The 25,476-nt window shown below is 47.9% G+C and overlaps 2 protein-coding genes across 8 annotated transcripts in view; one reads left to right on the top strand and one right to left on the bottom strand.

The window, feature by feature from the left end:
• Wdfy2 (WD repeat and FYVE domain containing 2) overlaps positions 1–3,916 on the top strand; it is a 38,988-nt gene extending 35,072 nt beyond the window's left edge. Inside the window, exons 12-13 of the mRNA XM_077674921.1 lie at positions 1,731–1,839; positions 2,182–3,916. Of these exons, the coding sequence (XP_077531047.1) occupies positions 1,731–1,839; positions 2,182–2,208 (136 nt within the window). The 3' untranslated portion in view covers positions 2,209–3,916. The remainder of the gene's footprint in view (positions 1–1,730; positions 1,840–2,181) is intronic.
• Positions 3,917–18,531: 14,615 nt separating this feature from the next.
• The window catches only part of LOC144143056 (dehydrogenase/reductase SDR family member 12-like), a 37,444-nt gene continuing 30,499 nt past the window's right edge, over positions 18,532–25,476 (bottom strand). For 2 of the 7 annotated variants that reach the window (XM_077674874.1, XM_077674894.1), the window contains exon 9: positions 18,536–24,583. In XM_077674874.1, the coding sequence (XP_077531000.1) occupies positions 24,407–24,583 (177 nt within the window). In that variant the 3' untranslated portion in view covers positions 18,536–24,406. Of the gene's footprint in view, positions 24,584–25,476 lie in introns of all 7 variants that reach the window. The other 5 variants (XM_077674912.1, XM_077674887.1, XM_077674901.1 and 2 more) reach the window with 5 other exon arrangements.

Here is a 25,476-nt window from a genome sequence, read left to right as displayed (position 1 = left end):
GGCAAGCAAAAAGTTCTTGCTTTACTCCTCGCATCAGAAACCTCAGTTTCTTTTCTTCCGTCATATCCGGGTCCGCGCAACGAAATAGTCGCTTCATTTCCTCAACGAAGATTACGACTCCTTCATTCGGGTGTTGCGTTCGAGTTTCCAGTAAAAGCGCAGCTCGTTCTTTTCTCACCACGGTCGTAAAGGTCCTAAGGAACTCGCTTTTGAATTGCGTCCTGTCGGTCAAGGCGCTCTTTTGGTTCTCGAACCAAGTTTGAGCTGCATCCTCCAAGTAAAAGAAAACATGCCGGAAGGTTTCTTCATCGTCCCACCTGTTGAAGGTCCGCACGCGCTCCAGCTTCTCCAACCATTCCTCGGGGTCTTCAGCGGGGGATCCCCGGAACGATGGCGGTTCCCGGGGCTACTGCAGGACGATTGGCGACGTTGTTTCTTGCACCATGGTGTTGGTTGCAGCGTTTCTTCTCTTGGGCCCTTCTGGCATAAGACCGAACTCGGGTAGCAATCCTTGCAGTCGGCGGCTTTCCCTGGTTGGACTGGCTTGGCGGCTTCCAGATGTCGTTGGGAGCGTAAAGGGTGAGCACCCAGCACCAGATGTCACGAAGCCAAGGACGACGGAGTTGTCTTGAAGGAGAAACAAGTTTATTGGAGCGAACTTGTGCTCCCCTAACAACTCAAAAAAATACAGAGGCGGCGAAGCAGCGGTCAACAAAGTGACTTGCGTCGGCGAGCGTCGCAGAATCGAATGCCGCGGCGTCTGCTGTGCAGGCTTTTATCTTTCGGCGCGAGAGTTTCTGGAACCGTCGATTCACATCCAGAACATTGTAGATCACAGAAGATTATTCTGGGCTAGCGGCGTTAGGGCGAAACACTCTGCTTATCTGAATGAGATAGCCCGTGCGGCATAAAAATAAAGAATGGAACACGCGCTTCGCATGGGACACAGATAACAGAGCCGGGCGCGGCCGGGCATTAAAAACAAACAATAAATAAATAAACCCGTACATGGTTCGCGGCAATATGAAGGACCTTGTGGAAGACTGCCCTGAAGGTGAGGCTTGGGTCTGCATCCAAGAGACAGCAGAGGTTCCAGAAAATTTTGAGGAGTTTGTGTCCTTGTGTCCTTGTGTATTTGAGGAGCCTACAGATCATGCGATCCTTGCGCAAGTAAATGGTGAGGAGCAGAATGGTGACGAGGGTATTGTAGGACAAAGTGCCGGCAGTTTACCTACACAAGTGCTTTGCCTACAAAAGTTGCGATGGAAGCTAACACAATCTGCAGTCCCTAACACTACTGTGAATGACTTCTTAAGCCGTAGTGAGAATTTTCTTGTCGACCTGTCTGAATGCACTGTGATACTGATTTATAACAGAGGTCATGTTCGACTCCACACTATTAAAATTTTTGGTTACAAGAGACCTTAGTTACAAGAGACATGTTTCCTGGGTGCCTTGAGTGTCTCTTGTGACGAGGTTTTACTGTAGCACCAAGCAGGCGAACTTGCACGAATATCAGCTTAGAATCGAGCAAATACGGTAGTTTTGTTGACGGGCATGTGTGTGCCGCAGAGTGCAAGGTTAGTTGATATCGTGTCTGGCACTCTGTTCCGGCTGTTTCCAAAGTGAGAGTGTGGTGATGTTATGCACCTTCCATAAACAGGCTGGTGCAGCGGTAATCCCTGTAGTGCTGGCTGACTGCAGTGTGTGTGTGTTGGTGATTATTTCAGCCGAACCTCGATGGCCACATTCCACGATGCCAAGCACTCGATTGTGCACATGCACCTGGACCTGACACGCGGCTACCTCTTAACCACGGGCACAGATAGGGTCATCAAGGTGAGGGGAGACCGCTCTTTCGACGCGTGATATTTTGAAGCACGTGAACACACCCGTGTGCTTGCATGGGGTTTTTCCTGTTGCGACAGAGGGGCTTTTCTGGCTTTCTTTAATATCTCCAAGTAGTGCAGGGGCCTCCTGGATTACCCATCTGCTGTAAGGTAGCGAAAGGTTGCTTCCCTTGCAAGAGAGGGCTTTTTGTGCTTCCATAGAACAAAACCAAAGTCTTGAGAGCCTGTAGGTATGTTGCAAGGCATTTCAGTCTTCTCGGTGACAACCTTGGTGAACTGCAGCTTTGGACTGTGCATTCTGATTCGAATTGCTATTTCTCCTGCCCTTCAGATTTGGGACATCAGCCACATGCTGTAGTCGGCCTGGACCAAGGGGCCGTGGAGGAAGCAGGGGCTGGAGAAGCAAAGCCCCTCGCTGCTACGTGTTTCTCTGTGTTGCCGTGTACTGTTTTTGTTTCTCTCTGCTGGGGAGTGCCGTTGAAGGGGGGTAGTGGGGAAAGCAGCCAGGGGAGAAAAAGCCATCGGTAGTCTTTCACTGGACCCCGGCTTCCTTTGCGTGGAGTCGTCTGTAGAGAGCGATGACCGAGTCAGCCTGCGGGGTGGGGGGAAGGAAGGGGGCACGTGAGCCGACCCTTTCGTGCTTGTCGTGCTTTCATTTAGCCCATTTCTCTGCCCGACCTCTGCGCAGTTGCGCAGTGCCAGAAGGCGTGCACTAGCAGGAGTGCGACGGGGGGTCGGTGCAGCATGTGTGTTAATTTATGTGGCCATGCTAATCGCGAGAGACTACCCCTCCTCCCAAGCAGCAGGCCGCCGCGCAACTGCACTTTGTGTGTGTGTGTGTGTGTGCCATCCACTCAGCCACTGTGTATAGCCTAATGTGGGTGCTCTATGCAGGCGTGTTTCCCCCCGGCGGCGGGAGGAGAGGAGGAGGTGTGTGCACGTTAGCGTGTTGTTTGTACACTTGCGCGCAAGGACGTAATTTTCAATCACTATCCAAGTAAGCAAAACTGCCAGTGTGGAGTGAGTGGTTTCTATAGAGGGTAGTCATAGAACCAAAGATGCCGTGCTTGCTTCTTAGCCCAAGGCACGTGTAACCCTGGCCCTCCTAGGAATGCCGCGGGTGCCAGGGCTCCGGTTCTGCCCCGCAGAAGGAGCCGACCGAATGCTAGGCATCGCGTGCATTGACACGCGTACTTTCTACGTTGCCACCAGGCCCTGCCCAGGCTTGGGTGCAGCCACCGAGGGTCCACAAACACCCGGGGCATTGCAGGGCCCACTGGAGCCCACTGTCGAGGCATTGACCCGGCACTGCGGCCACAGAAAAACTTGCATAATTACTGAGGTAGCGCTCGAGGCTCGCGTCTCTTGTACCACCACACGTGAAGCGATGTCGTCCAACGTGCATGCGTAGTCTTTGTGGCCATCGTTGTGGTGTACAGTCCTGAATGGTATTACGTAACCGCAAGACTGCACTGGCAGCATCATATTGTGTACCTGTAAAACTTAGGAGAGACTTGGTTTCTGCTTGTAACAAGATTTTGTGGGGAGTTATTTTGCTTGAAAGCGCCTAGTTTTGCTGTCTGTGTTGGACGGCTCCTTCCTGTCTGCCGTCTTGTCTTGCATAAATGGCAGTTGTTGTCCTTTCAAAACGTTGGAGAGTCGCGCTTTCGCTTGCGGAAGTTTGACCGCAGCTCGCCATGCGGAAACAAATACGCTTGTTTTTTGATGCTTGGCTGTAGTGTTGAGGTCTACTCTCTCGACCTACTGCTAGGCTTGCTTTTTTTTTTTCTTTCTTTTCTTCTTCACTAGGAACTACGTGTTACCCTTTGGCTTTTCTGTCCTGTTGTTTATGCGAAGGTTTTTTTTTTTTTTCTTTTTTCATCACACTGTTGAGTAATGTGGCATAAAATAAACGAAACACTGTGACACACTGCTGTATCCCAGTGGCTAATTCTAGCACCTGCGTGGTCTCGTGAGAAAAGCTGTTATATACATCTGTGATAATAAGCTCCTGCAAAGTAAAGAGTGGGTTAAATGTCCTCAAATAAATGCTAAACAAAAGCGTGGACCTGACCTCCTTTCTTCTCTTGCCACCAAAGTACAGTTTACTGGACATGGCGCATTTGCCAATGTGCTGGGAATGCTGGAATACAAACGGTGAACCTGAATCATTGTGGGAGCAGATGTAAAATGTATCTTGACAGTGCCAGCTCATTCCAAAGTGTAGGCCATGACTTGCAGTTACACCTTGATATAGCAAAGTAATTGGAAAGTGGAGATACAGTTGAACCTCTATGTAGCGAAGTCGGTAAACTCGGCGTTTACTTCGTTACGTTGAAATTTCGCTACATTGAAATTCGCAATTAAAATGGTGTTAAAAGCATGAAACAGTTGTTCCAAATTAAAACATGGCACGCATACATGGCTGGCACGCTGTTTGTTTGTAGGAGCTTAATAGTCTGCGCGAACATCGGCGTGAACCGCATGGGACGTTCTCTGCACACAAAAGCACTCCTCGTGAGCCATAGGTGCGCTGACGCAGCCGCGGAGACCACCTGCACGATGCAGGTAGCTCCAGCAGCGCTTCTAACCGCTCCTGAAACGCAACACGAGAGGCAAACGAAGTTGTTCATGCAGGAAAAGAGCTGATAATGTGGGCGAAAAGTGCACTGTGAAACACCATACGCGCCGCTTAGGAAAGCGCCCATCAAATAAACTGGGCTGCGGGAGCTACAAAATGTACACTTGGGAAGCAGCACTACGAAGTTGTGAAAAGTAGCGCCTTTTTCACACGGGACAAAAATCTACCCCATTCGATAATGAACAGCCCAGATGACCTTATAATCGCTTAGTTGTGCACAGGTAAGGAGAAAAGCACCAACACATGTATCACCTCACCACTTGCGCATCACCATAAACAAACAGTGAGATAACGATGTGTGCATACCACGCTGCCTGTGCGCATCGCGGAATCGCTGGCTTAGCGGCGACCCGCATTGCGTCGTATGCGGCATAAAATTTTGGTCGTTACTTCCGGTCTGAAGTAACTTGCGTTCCAGAAGTCACGTGGTGCAAGAAAGGTGTTTATTTTTGGGTAAAACAATATGTACCAAGAAAACTTATACATCGAAGTTGTTAGGAAAATTGCATTTAATATTGCAAGATTCTGAAACACCGAACTGAAGCCTATTTCGTGAACTAGCGAGATATCACGCGACTGCTGTGATCATTCATTGCACAACGCGATGTCGTCTGCTCAACTCTGGTTCCAGAGGTACATACCTCGCTTGCGTTCAACGGTGATCAATGCGCGTCAGTTGCGTTACCCATGGATGTTCTGGCGTATATTTCCACGTGGTGAGTGGTAAGTACGAGTCATCACTTTACCCTTTTTGCACTTCTACTCTGCTCAGACGATAAAAATTCCTGAGCGCAACCAAAAAATGTACCGCCTTTTATCTGCACGAAGATGCGTGATTGGCGAAGCTAAGCGAATTAAGTTTTTTGTGTGACTGCAAACGATTGGTACCTTTCCAATTCCTACGGAATGATTGAAACTAAAAACAAAAAGAATCCTCGAGGCACTTCATTAAGCCTGCTTACGTCCTTTGATGAAGGCAAAAGCCTGGCGTTACTTATTAGCAACTCCTTCACTGGTACGTCGTATTTGCGTATCTTCGCATTTGTTTCTTCGTCTTGTGACGTCTATTACTTCGAGCGGCTTCTCTAATACACTGTGTTTGCGTCTTTCTTCTTGATCCCGGTCGTGGTGGCTAGCCGCTTTTCTGATGGAGGCGAAAAAAAAAAAAAGGCCCGTGTGTCGAGATTTCAGTGCATGTTAAAGATCCCCCGGAGGTCAAAATTAATCCGGAACCATCCACTACGGCGTGCCTCATAGTCCAGGTGTAGCGGCGCTTTAAACCCCTAATTAAATCAATTGCCCTTTTCTTTGCTTTCGTTTTTCCGCCTAACGGTGCGAATTGAGTCTTTACGTATCCAATTTTTACCTTTGCAGTTCACAATTTTGTGAATTTTGTGAAGCGGGTTGATCAGTGCCTTGAAGCTCCCGATTCCTGGCCAATCCCTCTCGTGATATGGGCCGCAGGAACAACACCAACTTTTGTTCCACCGAGTTTGAATAGCCCGTTCTCTAGCGGAGCGAGAGAGAGAGGATGAGCGGCTTTATGAGCAATAAATTTGCAGAGTGGCATCCTCATTTCAGGTCTTCATTGAACCAGAGAAGTCAACTATAGAACTGTAGGCCATTTGGCCTTAAGGGTGCTTAAGCAACTAACGAAGCAGTGCAGGGAGATATGGGCTGGGCATCGTTTGAAGTTCGAGAAACTCAGAGTAACATGTTTTCAGAGGAGGTTGAGAGTAATGGATCGACGTACGTGGACAGCTAAAGGTTTTAGGGACATGAAAAGCATTAGAAGGCTCACAATGAAATATGACAAGCACAGTGCAGAATCAGAAACAGCCAAGGTAACCAAAAGAAGCAAGGCAGACTGAAACAAAAAGAGCACACCGGGACACTCTGTTTCCAATGCCTCGCGCTAGAATGTTTTATGTCCATGGGCAAAAATGTGTACTAAAATCCCGAGCCATCTCCACTAATGTGAAACCTGGGGAGGGGCGAAGCGTGCAGTGTATAAGTGTTCTTGGTGCCTTGGCGTTTTCGCCAACAGAGATGAAACCATTGGGGGGTTTGCTGTAAAAATCTCGTGTCTTTGAAGCACGAAGCGTTGTAATGCAAGGCGTAAAGGAGTGTCCCAGTGTTTTAGTACCGTGACAAGACTACGGTTACGACGACATGAGACGCCGACAGCCCAAGCCTGCTTCGCTTTTAATATCCTCCGCGGTGGTAAGCCTAATAGTCTCTGGTGGGGCTAGCTAGCATCCCCGAGTGCTTTGAAGCTCCCCACCATACGGTGCGCCCCTCCCAATTGGCAAAAGTCGTCTGGCTTCTCCCACTGCGGCGTGTGGCGTGAAAAAAATGGGCATGTAAGGCTCATAAAGACCCACAAATGCTTTGCCGAGCACTTGCCGGAACGATGGAACCCAACAAGCATGAGCGAACTCATACGAAGGGCAAAGCGGTGGCATACGGTGGGAGCACATATGCACTTGTAGGCAAGGAGCTCACTCACGTACTCAATCCGTGGTTCACTGCATCCGCGGCATTGGGCAACCCGAGTCGCCGTTCGCGTTTTATCGAGACCCCGTTTCGGCGCTTGCATCTCCCATAATGTACTTCTACAACCGAAATTTTGTGCCTTGTTGTTCATGAAACTTCGTTACGTTGAAATTTTGGCAAACAGGACTTCGTTACACAGAGGGCGAAAATATGGATGGTGTGCATACACTTGAAGTTAAAAAAAATTGCATGTTTCTTACATCGAAGCTCATTACATCGAGGTTTGATTGTACTTCATATCGAAATTTTGTTCAACATTTCATACATAGCAGGCGCAAACATTAGCAGTCTGCTACTTGCCAGGTGTAAGGACTTACTCACAGTATATTTAGAAACAATCTGGGACTTTTCCTTTTGATCTTTCTGGCAGTTAGGAGAGAGAGAGAGAGAGAAATGACCTGTATTGATTCGTCCTGCGAGAAAGGTGCGGGTCAGGCCACGCAGGGCTTCGCCGCACCTCGTCTAACTACCTGCGCTAGATAGCGGGCGGAGGCATCGAGCAACATTCGTAGTGCACTGTTGCCGCTTAAAACTTGCATCGTGTTAGCACTGGCCAACATGCACACAGGCCAACGCCTGCGCCAGTTTCAAAAACTCGCACAGTGGCGCACATTATTTCGGCACCCTTAACAGAACACTAAACAGAAAAATTTGTGAAAGACGCACGCTGTTGCACGGTATTACTTTAGGTGCTCCCTTGTTTTTCTCGTTTTTCAATGGCATATGGGCTAGTTATCTGCTAGATGGAATTGGTGGCCTGCCTGATGTCAAGCACGCGATCCGATGCAGGAGAAAGGCCGTTTTAGTTAGTATATTGTGCAGTGTGCCACTTTTCTGCTGGCAAAACAATTGCACATTCGTGCCGGTGCTTTTCTGGAATTTTCGCTACAGACTTTGGGGATGCAGCCTTGCACGAGAGGTGGATGAGAAGCAGGGAGGGCAACAGCAATGCAGGGCATCAAAGAGTGATGGTGAACGCAGATTGCAGGTGCAAAGAATAGAGCCACAAGTAAACTGCACATTCAGGCACACACTCCAGTTTGCGGCTATTTACATTGTTGGGGTTGAAGGAGATTTTTGATGATTTTTGATGGCCAAGTGGTTCGTGGAAAGCCAGGCAGCGCTCCATCATCAGCCCCCAGGTCACCCTTAACACTTTTGCCTCGAATGCATTGTAAGATAACGCTGACTGTGAAGCTTCGCGGCTGTGATGGCGATGATGACAGCGGCACCTGATGGATGATATGATAGCAGCCGCAATGGACCTTTTTCCAGTAGCGATTTGCGTATGTGCGGGCTGCAGGTCCACTGTTCTTGGCAGTAACCTCGGGCGAAATAAACAAAATGGCGCCCCTTCAGCTTGCTGCTTCAGGAGCGGCTATGCTTCCTAGGGCTGCATGTTTTTATTTCCTCGTTTTGGACAGTTCACAGTGAGTTCGTACGTGAACACAAAGGTTTTCAAAGGAAAGGGGTGAAAATCTTTGAGGCTGACCACGCTGAAAGCACTTCAGTGAGGGAGCAACGAAAATGAAAAGTGAAGAAAAAGGGGTGCTTCGGCCACTGCAGATCAGTCACGCGGGCATGCACCTGATACTGTGACATTCATGTGAAAGGCACGGGTGACGGATGGGCGCAGGAGGGACTGCAGGACCAGAACAATTCGTGCATGAGTTCCCCGAAAGCCAAACATTTTTGGAAGTCTGTCTTACTGTCAGTTTAGGTTCGCCATGGTGGCCGCTATAGGAGGACCGGTACTGGAAATAGGTCCATTCACTCTGTGGTCGTGCGGCAATGCGCCGATTGTGGCAGCCGCACAATTTTTTCTCCCGCAACAGATGCCACTAGCTAACCTGTGCCAAGTGCTTGTAACGTTGTCTGGCCACCCTTACGGAGCATTGTTCCCCCTCCTGTCCAGTTCTGACTTTGTGCCATGCAGTAAATGGTAAACTATGCTTTCACATCAATTTTGTTCAACTGCTGCAGGCATCATATTATGTCGAGGCACGGGAAGATGTATTTTCGTACATGTAGTCCTAACACGCACAAGGTTTAATAAGCACAGACTTAAGAAATTTTGTCCCATCATTACATCAAGGATGTCATTGTGCACAAGTTTGCTATATCAAGATTCAAGGCTCTTGGATGCGTGCAGAGGTGCCCCTTCACGAAAGTAGCCAGGCGCAACTATTATTCATCTGCTATTGCATGTATTCCCTTTGCAAACTCAGTGTTGACAAAGGCTACCCTCTTCCTTTAATGAAACCACCCAGGGGGGGGGGAGTCATAATTGCGAGGTAGCATTGTGTGGGGAAGATCTTGTTTGCAAATGCTCTGCAAGACAATTTCACATTATATTGGGGTGAGCATTTTTGGCGATTACGAGGCGATTACGGGGCGATAGAGATTACGAGGCGATAAAGATCGTGACGAGGAACGGCCAGGTGATCCCGGAGGTCCGACAAGATACGGGTGTTCGGCATGATTATAGACAAGCGTCGCGGCAACGGCAAGACCGTTGCCCGATCACCAACGGGCAAGATCACCAACCAAGATCACCAACGCAATGCGTCTCATCAGACGGGTCGCCAACCGCAAGGCCGGGATGAAGGAGGAGAGCTTGATTCGGCTTGTGCACTCCTTCGTCATTAGCCACGTCGCCTACGTTGCAGCCTTCCACAATTGGATGCAGTGCGAAAAAAATAAGATCAACGCCCTGATACACCGAGCGTACAAGGCGCCGCTCGGGCTCCTCGAGTGTACAAGCACCAACAAGCTCCTGAGCCTGGGGGTACACAATAATGTCGAGGAAATTGCTGAAGCGCAACGGTCCGCCCAGCTGGAGCGGCTCTCTGCGACCGAGACCGGTAGGCGCATACTGCAAGACTTGGCCTTCATGCCTGCGGCAAGGAAGGCACGCAGCTACGCTCCTGTCCCGGACGAGACCCGGCGCCGTATTCGGGTGGACCTCATCCCAAGGAACATGAATACGGAGTTTGACAAGGAGAGAAGAGCGGCGAGGGCCAAGGCCCTCATCGACTTTCACGCCAAGGACGAGCACGCAAGGTTCATGGATGCGGCCGAATACCAGGGAGTCAGCGAGGCATTCGTGGCTACCATCATCGAGGCGTCGTCCGGCGCGACGAGGGCGGCGGCGAGCGTTCGGGTCCGAGAGGCGTGCCAGGCGGAGGAGGTGGCCATTGCCCTGGCCATTGCCGACCCCGGGTGCCAGACAGTGTTGTGTGATTCGAGGAGTGCAGTGCAGAATTATGTCAACGGCAGTCTGTGGTGAGGCTGTCTGCGTTCTGCGCTCGGCCGACCTCTAACGAGAGAACAGGTGAGTTAAAATCAAGTGGTTCCCGGCGCACGCGGGCAATGATGCGTCGGACAAGCACGACAACCACAATGAGACGGCACACACAGTGCCGCAAGCGCTAACCAACTGCGCTGCTGCAACCGACCATCAGATGTGGTGTAGTGCCAAGGACCGTATAACGACGTTCAACGAACTTGCACAGTTCTACCTCTTGGCTCGAAGAACTCTCCCACCCCCGCACCCGGGCTGAGCCGAGCGCAGGCGGTGCTGTTTAGACAACTACAGGCTGGGTCCTTACCCATCCCAGTGTTGATGAAGCATGTGTACCCGCAAGTGTATGTGAATGATGTGTGCCAGCGGGAGAGGGCCACCCTGACGTGCCCTGACGCACATCCTGTGGGACTGCACCAAGTTCCCCGACGAAGCGTCGACAAGTACAATGATTCCGCCACGGCTCGCGGCTGCGGCGAAGTGCTACGACCAAGAAATTCAAACCTGGGCCGTCCAGCAGGTCTCGGCGGCTCTTGAAAGACAAAGGCCAAGCGAAACTGACGGGACATTGCCCCCAAGGGCGACCGAACACGGGAGTAGCACGCACCATAGTCGAGTAAAGACCACTAGCTGAGAAGATGTAAGGGCCCGCATCGCAGCGCCATTTAATCGTGGTGTCGCTCTGCAGGCGACTAAATAAAGTTGCTTCTATCTATCTATCTATCATTAAAAACTTTACGCAGTTCTCTGAATGACCTTTGGCACATGGGGATGCCCTCCCCACCAGGATCCCTTGGAAGCGGATCGGAGGTGAAAACGGCAGCTGCGAGTTAGAGAACAGCCGTGCATGGGTTTTGCTGAGGCGAACTTTGTATTGCCAGTACGGACAGATGACTCTGTGCAGCATGGACAAAATTGATGTGACTGTACGTGAATATGCCAGCCCTAGAGCCTCTAAATAAGCTAGCCAGCCCGATTTTTTATGATGTTGCAGATCTTGCTTTTCTTCAACTGTTACAAATTTTTCACGTAAACTTATGTTTTGCAAGTTTTAAAAAGGAATTTCTGCTGTTGCTGCTGCTGGTGGCATGGAGTATCTTGCATATACTAGGTAGGACTCTGGCACCAGCGTCAACGAAACTGGCTCGAGGTCGTCCGTGTCGCTGTGGTGGTTATGGGAAGAGTACAGATTTGCATTAACTTCGCAGTTGGCATGGCTTCTAATGGTTTGGTGTGTGTTCAAATTCACAAAGTGTCGCGAAAACACCTGAAAAAGTGTTTATGTAGGCAAGAGGCTGTACCAAAGAGAAAGTGAAATACTGCGATATTCCTTTTTCTGTTATCTTTATGCTGCTGGAGTTATATATGTAAACATTTTTCATCTGCGATTATGGTGGGCGAAGCTGGCAGTTACAAACAACTTTCGCAATACCTCACAAAAGCCCTTTCTGTTTCGTGTTGCAGTTCGTAAAAGCTGTATTCGCACGACAAAACATTTGCACTGTGGTAAACCCCCCCGGCGCAGTTCATCTGCCATTGCGAACTGTGTGTCAGTTGACCGTAGGTTGACCACAGTGCAGATTTTTTCTTGCACATGCATGTACAGCTTTTACAAACTGTCCTTAAAGGAGCCATGAAGAGAAAACACAAGTTTGGTTCATTCAAATGATTGCCTCGTTAGAATCATACTGACACCACTTTTAACATAAACTTCCCTCAAATGAGCTACATAATTAGGAAAAAGGGAATCGCCATGCGACCCACTAGCTCATTTCCCGCAAGAGAACCTATGATGTCGTTCCAGCCAGCTCTGTGATTGGTGGAGGGCGGCAAAAGCAAATGCAAATTAGGCAGAGCTTATAAGCTTGCCGAACGAGCTATTTGCGCTTAAATTTAGGACACATTCTTTTTAAAGCCGTAAGAATAGTGGGACAAACAGTGGAAGTTACAAAAGCACACGTAAACATAGAAGTACCGATGCGTACTGCTGTTGGTACTGCGCGCACTATGCTTAGTTTAGCTGCACTGTACTGCGGGGCTTTGGGGGTTGTCTCAGACGACACTGGCTAATTGACACAAGCAACGGTGTCTTACGTGACCATATTTGTCGAGCAAGCACTATGTTTCACGAAACGATTATTTTCTCCCTGAGCAAATACAAGCCAGGTTTAAATACGGTCAAAACCAAACCAAAGGCAGAAAAAAACGGCTTTCAACGGTATGGTGGCGCCATCTTGGTTCACTAACGTTAAATAAGGTTTCCCAATTGGCTGCAGAGCTGTCTGTTCCTGTGATGTCACTGGAGACCACAAAAACGCACGATTTAGCGGGAAAATAAAAATTTGAACTTAATTTCTCAGTGGATAAAGCATCGCTTGCATTCGGACAAACGCTGGGGGCACTATAAAACACGGAATCTTTCGAACACAAACTTGTATTTTGTCTTCATGGCTCCTTGAAGATTTTAACTAATGGTGAAACAATTTCCATGTGAAATTTTCGGAGTTAGTGCAAAAGTTCCATGTAATGGCGGCTGGCTTGGGTCATTATATTATGAAGAAAACAATGTTCATGTAGACCTAAAAAATAGACAAAACAAATGCGCCCTATTTCGTATTGTTTTTATTTTCCTGTCATCGTTCTTGCACACTTAAGTGTTTTTACGCCCACTAAAACGTTACAAGCCAAGCCACTTATGCAGCTAACGCAAATCTTAATTACCAGTGCGGAGCAGTGGGAGGCCTGTTTGATTAGCTCCGACCCCGAAATACAGATCAAGGTCATCCAACTGTCTGAAAATGCTGCTCGCGCCCAAGGGCTGCAGGCCCGCCATCTGAGCTGGAGGAATTCAGCAAGGCTTTCCCTTCTTTCTTTCACGCAGTTTTGGGCAAAATAAAGTTATCATCATGAACAACAACAACTCTTCCTCCAATTTCCACAATGACACGTGACTGCAGCGTCAGCTTCCTTTCTAGTATGGTTTTGTAAAAAAACTACGGCTGGTGGTACCTCGCACCGGCATGATGGGAGCAGTACCACATGCGGCACTGTTGTGGTGCCCTGTATAGCCTGGCCATGGATCCATGTCCAAAACTGTCGTGCCTGCCACCTTCCTCCACATGTTCAAGTTTGGCCAGTGCCATGCTGTACTGTATCCAATATTTCTTGCTGATATGACTCGTACGACAGTCTGACCTCGGTGTTTGGGGGCATGGGTGGCATTGCATGAGCAACGACACACTGCAAGGCTCGTAACAGTAAGTACCTTCAAAAGCTGCCATACTCATTCGTGTCTTGGAATCCAAATTCCCATTGCCCCAGCTTGCGAGGCTGGCACACACGCTCTGGGAATGCCCCCCTACACAAAGAAGAGACATTAACAACCCAAAAGGCACATTTATCACCACCAGCAAAGAGCAGGGGGAGACCGTGCTGCTTAGTGAGGAAGACCCTGACATCCAGCAGTGGGCCATCCATAAAGCCGAAGACAGCCCCTAGAAGCCAAGGCATCCTGGCCATCGTCTGAAGCACACTGGCCCTAATTAGGCCTTTCCTCTGGACACAAGTTACTTCCTTCTCCCCGTGCTGTATGAATGAACTGAGGTGCAACGGCCAGACATCTAACAAACAGGGCCATAACGTACAGCGGGCACAAGTAGGGAGACCTAGGTGTAGAGAGAACATCACAACATTGCCACACTCTTGCTACGGGTGCAATGAATTCCTCGCTGTGAAGCTAAATGTTACCCGATGTTTGCCACTGTAAACAAGCGTCGGGAATTTTGCTTATCAGTCTGCCATGCAAGACTGCTGGTGATGAAGGGAAACTAAAGTGGAACCTGGTTTGAGCAAGCTTACGTACTTTAAGATGTTTAGAAGCAGGCAAGGCAAAGTAGGCAACAGCAAAGTCATCGTAAAGTCGCTGTGATCCAACAAAGGTAACCTAGTCATTTTCCTGTTTGCATGTTTGCTGCCTTGCTTGCATGTTTGCTGCTAGTTGGGCAATTGCCACAAAAGTAAACTAAGTCTAACGTGTCCGATGGCTGTTTTGGGCAGTGTCAGCCGGCAAAGTGCCACACCAACTGCTTCGTTATTTACGTGTTCATTTCGAACTTTAAATTGTTCACCCCACAATTCCTACTGCTATAAAAAGAATGCGCCCTAAATTTAAGCTCAAATAGCTCACTCGGCAAGCTTTTAAGCCTTGCCTAACTTGCGTTAGCTGGCCTCAGCCAATTGCACAGCTGGGCATATGACATCATAGGGTCTGTTTCAGGAAATGAGCTAGTGGGTCGCATGGCCATTCCCTTTTACCTAATTATATAGCTTATTTGAGCGAAGTTTACGTAAAAGTGGTGTCAGTATAATTATAACGAGGCACTCTTTCGAATGAACCAAACTTGTGTTTTGTCTGCATGGCTCCTTTAAATGAACTTTTCATTCTGAAAAACTACGAGGACCACTACAGCACTCCTCATGGTGTAATGAATGCAAGAGCATTAGTATACATTTTTAATGAATATGCCAGTGTTGCGGGTGCCGTCATACCAACCTGGATCGCTGGTGACTGCTGTGCCGCTGGGTAAAGCAGCGCAGTGAGTGTGAAGGCGAGCGGTGCATGCTGACATCACATTTCCTCTCACTATCGTCGTCCTTCCCATATCATCTCTCCTCTCCATTACTACAACAGGGTTGTCCAATCGCCCCTGTTGGGCCTCGACCCACTAAATAAGCTCTAGTTGGGCCTATACGTAGGCTCAACGTTAGGTGGGCGTAATGTTGATCCGCTATATTCTGTTTTAAGATGAGTGCAAGGCCAGCACTTACGGTGCGATGAAAGCGTTAATTCAACGTGTTGATATGACGTGCCCCACCTCTAAACCGACCTAAAAGAAACAAAACCACTTTTATTTACGAAAATAATGCATAGAATCGAGCTAAGAAAACATTTCTCAATAAAAAAGAAATCGCTGGTCTTGGAAAAACTATTGGCATTGCTGGGGCTCGAACTTGAGGCGTTTGTACCCAAAACTGACAATTCTACGCCTAGGCTACTCAGGCAGAACAGCGGAGCCTTCTTGGCAGTTGCATGTAAGAATAGTGTGTCCCAAGCAAAGCAGTAGATGCTACTGGGTGCGCACAGAAAATACCGGGCTTGTTCCCACAAGGGAACGGAATCTCGCCGTTGAGCCTTGCGGGGTGCCAAGCGACGTCAAACCAGCAGACGACTTCAAACCAAACCTGTTACACCTCAAAGCTATAACTTAGGCCTAACGATAGGTACGTTCCCATCGCCAGAAGACATTTTTCAGAAATACACTTTGCTGCTCGCCTAATTGCTACTTCTGTAATTAGGACGCTGAAATTACGCCTGTGGGCCCCAAATAAGTTTAGAAGTCGCAAGCTCCAGCGCATTCACTAGGTCCACTTTTTGTCAGCTAGGGCAATGGAACTCAAGTGGCATGGGGATGTGTGCGGGTCTCGCATTCCAGAGGGCCCCGGGTTTGATTCCCATCCAGACCCAAATTTACTCAATTTTCTTTTCAGCTCAATTACTTCACTTCTATTCTCGTTGCACTGTCAAGCCATTTTTGTCTTGTGATTTCGGTTGCATCGCTGGATTTTAGACCTACAAAGTAAACTAGTGCTTTCAATTTAGAAAGCCCGTTCTGCCCCTTCCCCCCGCACACATCCTCTTTGGTGCCACGGGTTTTTCTTTGTACCAGAGGGTGCCGGTACACTGAGCACCTCCTGTGCCATTGCGTAGAGACCTTTGAAGTTTTTAATAAGGATGCAACTTTTACAGTCGAGAAGAACATTGTTCACTGATGCATTCGTGCCACACTGGCAGAAAATGTGCCGATGCACTTATGGAAAAACAAGCTGAACAGTCTTCCAGAAAGAGCAACCATTTATTAGATTGCACAAAGCTCACTTATAAAATTCAGTGAAGTACAGCAAACATCAGATTACCTGCTTGCTTTCTAACCATAGTTATGTGGCGAAATTTCATTGTGACATGGGAGGAAGAAAAAAACACAGGCAGTGTGCCTCCTATATGCCAAGGGATGGAGTGAGGCGGGAACTGAAAATTGGACTCATCATCATCAGCCTACTCAAGTCCACTGCAGGATGAAGGCATCTTTCATTGATCGGCCTTCAACCTAGTAAAACCCGGCAGAGCATTTCACGTTTGGAACAGCATAAACTTGGATGCCACGCTCGTCTCAGTAATAAACCACAAACCTCGAGCTTAGGTTTACATCTGACCAGAGCGGGACACCCACAGCACAATTGGACAGTTGGACAGTGACCCGAGTTTCTGATTTTGATTGCACAGGGCCAAAGTTGACGTTGCCATTCAGAAAGCGTGGAAAATGCCTCCAGGCATTGCATCCATATCAATGTTTTAAGCGCAGAGCACTTTAGGGGCTCGCCTTGTTGTCGTAGCTCGCTCGCTGGACCCAAGTAGAGCCACACGGTGTTTCATTGTCGCGGCGTAACCCAGAGGCTTCGAAAGCCAAGCGGTTTATATACTGTAGTCATAAGCGTTCAAAACTCGTGAACCGCTGGTGCTTGTCCTACACCTCCCCGTTGTTTAGCACAAAGAAAACTGTGGGTACGTTCGAGGCAAAATATACGCAATTAACCGGCAGCGCCCGCATTCATTTAGTTAGGAACACTCGTTGGGTTTATTTTTACAATAGCAAGCGAAAAAAAGTGGCAGTGCAACGCGGCACGTGCGGGAGGAAAAGCAAGCACAAAAAAAAAACAGAACTCCCGCTGGCGCAGTTTCAGGCAGGGGGCGTGCAAGCACTGCGAAGGTGGGAAATTTGATTTGCATTGGGTGGTAGCAGTGAGCTGATAACGACGCTACAGCCCATTATGGCGAATCACTGTTCTGCACTTCCGACAGCTTTCACATTGAGTGGAACGGCTTAAATTTTTCTTGATTTAATTTAATGCAGGTTGGTTTAAGCTTTGCATATTTGTTATTCTTCCACGGCAATCTTTTGGCTGAAACATAGTTGTACGTTGCCTTCGGAGCCACTTCTAACTAATAAGCCAGTTGTGCATGGTGCACTTCACTACAAAAAAAAAAGGCACCGTGCGCTGTGAAAAAGCATCACCCTCGGTTGTACAGGAAATGCAAACAGAAACCGCGTTCCCTGTGATGCAGCTTCAAAAACAACAGCCATTTGCACACTAGAACAACAAACCATCATGCAAACACAGCAGCTGAAATATATTTGTGACCGAAATGAAAACAGGATGCATTCCTTCCACATCAGGAACTCACCGGTAGGCATTGCACTTGAAACTATACACTTAAAGGAGCACTGACACGAAAATTTCATGTTACACTTTTATTGCTTTTATCGATGCTTAGGTCTAGCGAACCTGAAACAGCACTTCAAATACTTCAGCGCGCGATAGTTAATTACATTGAACGGCCTGAAAATCGTTTGTTTCAAATTCCCGCGCTTTCATCCCGAACGGCGCATATGACAGAGTCCCGGTTTGACCTCACCGCTTTGTGCGGACGTCACCGGTGCCCGCTTGAGAGGGTGTTGCGCCCGCTCGCCGCTCGTGGGGCCGCGCGCGTGAAGTGACGTCACGAGTTTTTGACCAGCGCTGTCGCGTCACTTCTTTTTCCGCTCCTGGAGTGATGTCACTCTGATGTCCATTTGCTGAGTGCCGCTCCACGCGCTGCTCGGTCGGCGCGATAAATGAGATCTAATTGAACTATGTTCTTCGCGTCGCAGGCCGCTCATATTTCAGCCAGGGTATTCTGTTGAGTGAAGGAAGCGAACTGTGCAATAATATTAACGCCGAAAATTGGTGTCAGTGCTCCTTTAAGCTCTCATGTACATAAACGTCGCATGAATAGTTGGCAAGAAACAAGTTGGAATAGAGAGGTACAAACCTGAACACGGACGTTTTAATATCTTAGTTTATGGGAGGGGGGGAAGGGGGGAGTCTAATTACTTTATAGTTTGGATGCATCTGCAAAGTACGATAACTCTGCTGCATTGTTAGAAATGACTCCCACGCCATCAGTTTACCCTCGCTGGACAAAATCCCACAATGTATGTTGAGGCTTATACATACCTGCCAACCTGATGACTTGGAAATTCGGAAAACCCGCGGTCCGGGTAGGGGGGGGGGGGGGGGGGGGAGCAGCGCACTAATTTTTTACAAGTTTAGAAGGATTAACGTTCTGTGCCAAGCGCTCTCACGTTTCCGCAACCATAAGTGAAATTCGCAAGTCTTGAAGAGTAATGAGCAACAAAGCAGGAGGAGCAAATTCTGTCGTGTACAATTTTCCAAACACTCAGTACAGTATTGTCGCAGCTTCGCGTCATTGCACTGCGGAGCACCTATCGCGGTCATGCCACAGGTCGTAGTGCATTGCTCGCGGCAGTCATACGAAGAGGGACGCGAACACGGAGGTCCTAACCGGCCCCTGAATGACGTGCTCTAAACAGGCTGGTCGAGGTGGAAGCGAATTCCGGACATGGATGTGTAGGGGCAAGATTCGTAAAATCGTAAGACTGGTTGAAATTCGTACATTTTACGGAAAATTCAGAAGAGTCGGCAGGTATGCTTATATTTTAACAGCGGAGCTGTTCAGGGGCCCACAATATCTGTTGATGCCCATCACACCAGGCGAAGGTACCCCGCTGGGCCGTCAGATGGTGCCACTGCCTCGACGGCCGTCCAGTGCGCTCTCTCGGTTTGTGTGCGCACATCCACCCCCCCTATATATGCATTGATAAATTATGAGAACTCCGTGGGTGAGCTTCGAGTAGGTACACACCATGGCAAGTGGCGTTGTGAGTGACCCCCGCCTCTGCGGGAGGCCAGCATGCAGGAGTCCGCTCCGCTGTTTCAGAAGATTTTCACGGGCGTGGAAGTGGCTTTAATTTTTTGTTAGCGCACTTCCCTCCACAGCTCATTAATTGGGAATCGTATCTCAAGACATAGCTGTAGTTAAAGCTAGAACCTTGGCGGGAACATCCAGATTATAGAAAGAGCATGGACTTGAACGTTTCGGCAGAACAGATTTTATCAACAAATGCACTTAAGGGGGGACGTGGGGATCGGAGTGAACTTTTTTGTTTTTTGGCGTAGAGTGATGAAATTCGGCAAGCACATTGGAAAGCACTCCAAATGGTGAAATTTAAAATTCCATGATGATACCTGCAGTAGTTCTTGTGTTACAGAGGTTTACATGTTGCCCGCTCGTGGAAAGCCTAGCAAGGTATTGACACATGCTAGGAAGTTCTGAATACTTCTCAATTATAGTCAAAAGAACACTACAGGGCAAGACAGTCTTCAATTTTTTTTTACGCCCTTCATTTTTTTTACAGAAAAGAATAATTTCACTTGTAACCTATAGGACATAATTGACCTAGCCATAAATTCCACATTAAAAAATAACGAGGCCCTAAAATGAAAATCCAAGACTGTCTCGCCCTGCAGAACTCTTCAAGGATCGAAATAAAACAGACAGGGTCAAAATCTGCCCAGTGATTGCCATGCTATCCTTTCCACGAGCAACGAAGAACTCGTAAAATGCACTTTTGAGAAAACGGCTCTTAAAGTTTACGATGATGTGACAATTTTCAAACTGCACCAGCAGCATAGTCCTTGCTGTCGTTGCTTGGGGACAACCTCGCATACCTTTGCCCTTTGATTTGGTGCATCTGGGATGCCTTCCTGGCTCATTGGAGGTTTCTATGTGTAGGCCTTTAGATGGCAGAAGCACCAGTTTTACGCAGAGTGTACCAAAAAGTTTACTATGGGCTACTAGGGTACCTATATTTTACTTCATGTATGCCTAATACATAGCTGTCTCCAAAATGAACAGTAAGGCATGGTTTTTTTTTATTAATGTGCCAGCAGACTTTCAGCTTATTTCTGGGTGTCATAACCTTGATGAAGCTACAGCTTAGTACATGAGGCTGTTCAGTGTCAAAAATTATATCAGGGCATCACACGCATAAGATGAGCTATTTGAAGGCAGAATATACATTTGTTTTACATAATTACAACATTAATATTATAAGAATACCATGCTCTTCTTCAGGCGAAAAAAGCATTGCAAAATGGACATTATAATTGCAAACATTGCAAAAATAGAAAAAAATAGTGACATTAAAATTTTTTTAAACGCTGTAACATTACGGCATCTTCTCTAATTATTTTAATACTGAAAATATAATTGTGTAATCCCAGACTTCGTTGTACGAACTAGTTTAGAGCCACGGAAGAAGTTTCTCAAATAAGCTGGGTAACGTGGTTCATTGCACCCCCCCCCCCCTCCCCTACAATCCCCGACGCGCACGTTCACCACGATCGTAATTTAGGTAACCTTACTATGTTTAGCAACTTTACTTTTGCCATTAAATTACACTTCGCGTACATCAATTATTACTACTCGCGCGCGATAGCAACCGATCCCGCTATCGGCCGCTGCCCGAACAAGTCGCGCCAATGCAGCGCGCGCCGCAACTTCTGGCGAGCCGGTCATTCCATTCCTGAAGCTCGCGAGCTCGCTGTGAAACACAGCAATAACTAAGCGTTTTATAACACGGCAATGCGTCCAAAAGTTCACTTCACGAACACCAATTGTACACGGACGCACCGAGTTTCCCACTCAAGGACGCACCACGGCGATGTCGCGGGCACGTTTTCGATGCGTCTTTCGAGCCGCGCACTTCCCTATCTGGCGCACGATCTCAAGCATTATCGCCGCGATAACGATAGCGTCACTGTACGGAATCGCAAAGCATGAAACCACTGAACGGGAACCGAGCCGACCGCGAAACCGAGGAAAACATTAGCGACACGGAGTGCGTGCGAACTGCGCGTCAGCCGAATCGCCCGGCGGCTATCTTGTTGTGGCCATGGCGGCACCCAATCCGGAGAGCCGTCTTAGCTAACGCGGCCGGATAGCCAATCGCGTGTTAGATTCTATCGGTTGCTTCGTTTCACCGTCTCTCATTTTCCGCCGTTTGTGCGTTTGTGAATGAGCGACAATGAAAGCAGCGACAGGAAATCGGAAGTTGAAGACTCTGCCAATCTAACGCGACCAAGATGGCGGCGCCCGGTGCCGTCGTTCCGGAGATACAGCGCTGCGAAAATTGCCGTTTTTTTCGTCATTTTGCGGAAATAATCTGTCACCTCAGCTGACGCAAATATTTTTCTTTGGCACTTCGCGATCGTTTTCGACGGGGAAACTTTGCAGACGCATAGAATATAAAACGTGCAATCCGAAAATGTGACTTCCGAAAAAACGATTTTTTGGTCACTTTTCGCCATCTGATCCCCGCGTCCCCCCTTAAACACACAGCTGAACCGAAACTCGAGAAGGGCGTGATAATCGCTATGGAGCCATTGAATTCTCACAGCTGAGAACCCACTAACTTGGTGTTTCAGACGATTAGGTAAGATACAGGATGTCTTGCTTCCTTTCCTGCAGCAATACAGTGGCTAGATAGTAGGTAGTGACCCGCTTCAAATTTACTTTTGTTTTGTAATTATTAGTGTCTTTTTATTACGCAATCTCATCAGAAGTTCGGTGCACATCTTTGGGGTTGCGCATAATTAAAAAACCAGCCAGTCTTTCGGCCGTACAAAGCACAAGCCGGTGTCTTTCGGCCGTACAGAAAATGCACATGGATACGTACAAATCACGCATAAGAACACACTTGGTGTAGAGTGAACTAGAACACAGAGTGGTTCAAACACCTACACTTTAAATACATCAAAAGTGAAGCAAAAAACGGGTAAAATTCGTTACGGGCGCTGCGATCGCAAGACTTCAAAATGTGGCGCAGCGGTAGAATACTCGCTTCACACACAAAAGGCCGGGGTTCGATTCCCAACACCACCCCAATCTTATACCTTTCTTTTTTATTTTCTTTCTTTTAATGTCCGCGAAACCTTGGGTAACTATGCTTAAAGGAGCCATGAAGAGAAAATGCAAGTTGGTTTTATTCGAAAGATTTCGTGTCTTATAGTGCCCCCAGCGCTTGTCCGGATACAAACGGTGCTTTATTCACTGAGAAATGAAACAATTTAGGTTAAAATTTTTATTTTCCCGCTCAATCGTGCGTTTTCGTGGTCCCAAGTGACATCACGGGAACCGACCGCTCAGCAGCCTAGAGTACCTTCATTCACGCATCCGCCGTACAGGGTAGAGACACGTAACGCTGGCGCCGCCATGTTCGGTTGCTCGCTCGCCGCCGAAGCAAGTCATTGTGTAAAAACCGCGCTAAAATTATCGCCGCAACGCGGTTTACTGAAGAAGTTTGAATCATATTGTCTGTTTCGCGTTGCTAGGTCTCGTGGGAAACGAAAAGAATAACGCGTTGAGCCCGTTGGCCCAATTGCGGCGGCACGGGACCGTTCAAAGGTTGTCTCTACCCTGTACAACGGTGTTGGTTTGTTCCCGCGTTTCTTTACGTTCCGTAACCTAGATGGCGCCACCATACCGTGGCAAGCGTTTGGTTTGTTTTTGCCCGCATTTAAACCTGGCTTGTTTTTGTTCTGGGAGAAAATATTCGTTCCCTGAAACAGTGCTCGCTCGACAAATGGGGTCACGTAAGACACCGTTGCTTGCGTCAATCGGCCAGTGTCGTCTGAGACAACCCCAGGCCCCGTAGTGCTGTGCAGCTAAACCAAAGCATGCTGTGCGCAGTACGAACAGCAGAACGCATCAGTACTTCTGTGTTTACATGTGCTTTCGTAACTTCCACTGTTTGTCCCATCATTCTTATTGCTTTGTAAAGAATGTGCCCTAAATTTAAGCGCAAATCGCGCGTTCGTCTAGTTTGTAAGCTCTACCTAATTTGCGTCTGCTTCTGCCAGCCTCCGCCAATCGCAGAGCTTAGCCCATGTGACATCACAGGTTCTGTTGCGGGAAATGAGCTGGTGGGTCGCATGACCATTCCCGTTTTTCCTAATTATGTAGCTTATTTGAGCGAAGTTTACGTTAAAAGTGGTGTCAGTATGATTCTAACGAGACAATCTTTTGAATGAACCAAACTTGTGTTTTCTCTTCATGGCTCCTTTAAGGGTTACTATATAGACCTTTAGTATTTATTTTCTGTTCAGCACGACATGCAATAGTCATACTCTGACACTGAAATAAATATTCCTGCTTCCTTGGAACAGACAATGACGGGAAAATTTGTAGTTTGAGATTATAAAAAAAAAACAGCACCGCAATTTTCTTAGCACCGAATACGTCATATACGTATTTACTCCTACCTATACACATGAGCTTCATACAAATATTATTGTAATAACTCTATGCCTATACATGCTTTTGTTCTATGTAGCATCACATTTGCTGAATCTGCGCCTCATAAGTGCGTGTTCATGCAGCGAGGTGCTAGTCAGAGCCCGGCAGTGCTTTTCAGTAAAAGTTAAAAACCGAGGGTAGATTGGGCGAATAAACATATTTGGCGAACTGATCCGCTACCGATGCATATTTTAGCCGAGAGGACTACCCACTTCACGCCTGGTTTTTAACATTTCCACACCGCCTTTACACCACAGGGTGCATTATCTTCCATGCAACGGCTCCGTGTTGCAGTTCATGTAGCAGATGATGCGAGAGTTGTTGGTGGCCGTCATATGGCGGCGGCGCCATCGCAAGATAACAGGGAATTCCTCTTCACTTTCGCAGTAGTATAAATAAAGTGGAAATATTTATGTAAATAATTATGTGCTTGCTTATATTTTTATATAATTTATGGACTTGTTTGTTTGTTTGTTTGTTTGTTTTTAAATTATCCACGCAGAAGCTCAAGTTGCCACTGACCACCGCGTGGCGGCGAGACGATCGCAAGACTTCAGGGGATTCCCCTTTTGTTACCCTGTTTTTGCTTCATTTTTGGCAGCTCATTTGAACCACTTTGTGTTCTATCTAGTTCACTCTACTTGGGGCGAGGGGGGGGGGGGGCCTTGCTACACACACAGTGCACATTAGGAGTGTTAACAGGAGAGGCCACCTTTGAGCTTGATCACATGACGGAATGACTATGCAGACACGCTTGAAGAACGTGGCCACAGGGTGGCTGAGTATAGAGTGCAGGGGGAGCTAGGAGAGCCCCAGCCTCTGCACAAAGTCCTCAAGGTTCCGCATGAAGAACTTCTCGTCGTCCAGGCTCGTCTTTGTCTTGCCAAAGGGCAGGTGGGGGCACGTTGTTCTCCGGTCTGCACCATTGGAAGCAGTTATCGGGATTAGAAAGCAACACGCCCCTGCATCACTGTCTGCGGCACATGCATTCTGCCTTGGCACCCCCCGGAAACTCTTTTTGTGTAGTACTTGTAACTGCCATGTAACTTGGAACTGCCATGTGCCGCATGCCTCCAACAAGGAAGAGTGTGCAGGTGCCCACAAGATTACGGCTGTCCTCTCTGGTCTCGGAAATCGACCACGATGTGTCGTGCCTCAACAACCTCAACCTGCAACCATGCCCAAGCTGTAATTGTCATGCTTTCATATGACAGACACGCCGCTCGTGCGAAAATCTAGAAACATGAATTGCAGTCTGTACTCTCAACAGACTGTCACCCAATACCATATTTGCATGATTCCAATGCACACCTTTTTTACAGCTAAGCTGTTAGCCTCTATTTGGTTGGAAAATTTCGTGTCGTAAACAAGAAACCCAGGCAGGACCCAGCAGTTCTCGCCTAAGACGCCGAGCACATGCATCAGGCTAATCAGGAATACAGCAAAGAGCTCAGTACTTGTTTAAAAAACCACAAAAACAGCATCGGAACTGCATTATGAATGATAAGGCGCCTTTGAACAATAGACCCCCTCCCCCACCATGTGTTCCTGGTAAAGGTTATGTTTGCAGATTATGTTTGAAGGCTACGCAGGAATAGTGAATAGTGTCACTAAATAGAGCAGTTCTTGCCCAAGACACCGAGTGCATGAGTCAGGCTAGGCAGGACCCAGCATTTGCTGCCAGAGAAGTCGAGCGCAAGCAACAAGCCCACTGAGATGACGAGAAACATTTCATACCCTCTCCCATCAGCATTTATAGTGGTTTACAACAGCTTCGCTGGACGTACACTTTCGCAGAGCGGGATGGTGA

This window comes from Haemaphysalis longicornis, unplaced genomic scaffold (genome assembly GCF_048455015.1).
Source record: "Haemaphysalis longicornis isolate Haplotype H1 unplaced genomic scaffold, Haemaphysalis longicornis Haplotype H1 scaffold_1, whole genome shotgun sequence".
NCBI classification, from domain to species: Eukaryota; Metazoa; Arthropoda; class Arachnida; order Ixodida; family Ixodidae; genus Haemaphysalis; species Haemaphysalis longicornis.
Note: the sequence above shows the minus strand (reverse complement) of the source record. Positions and strands in the feature narration are given on the sequence as shown.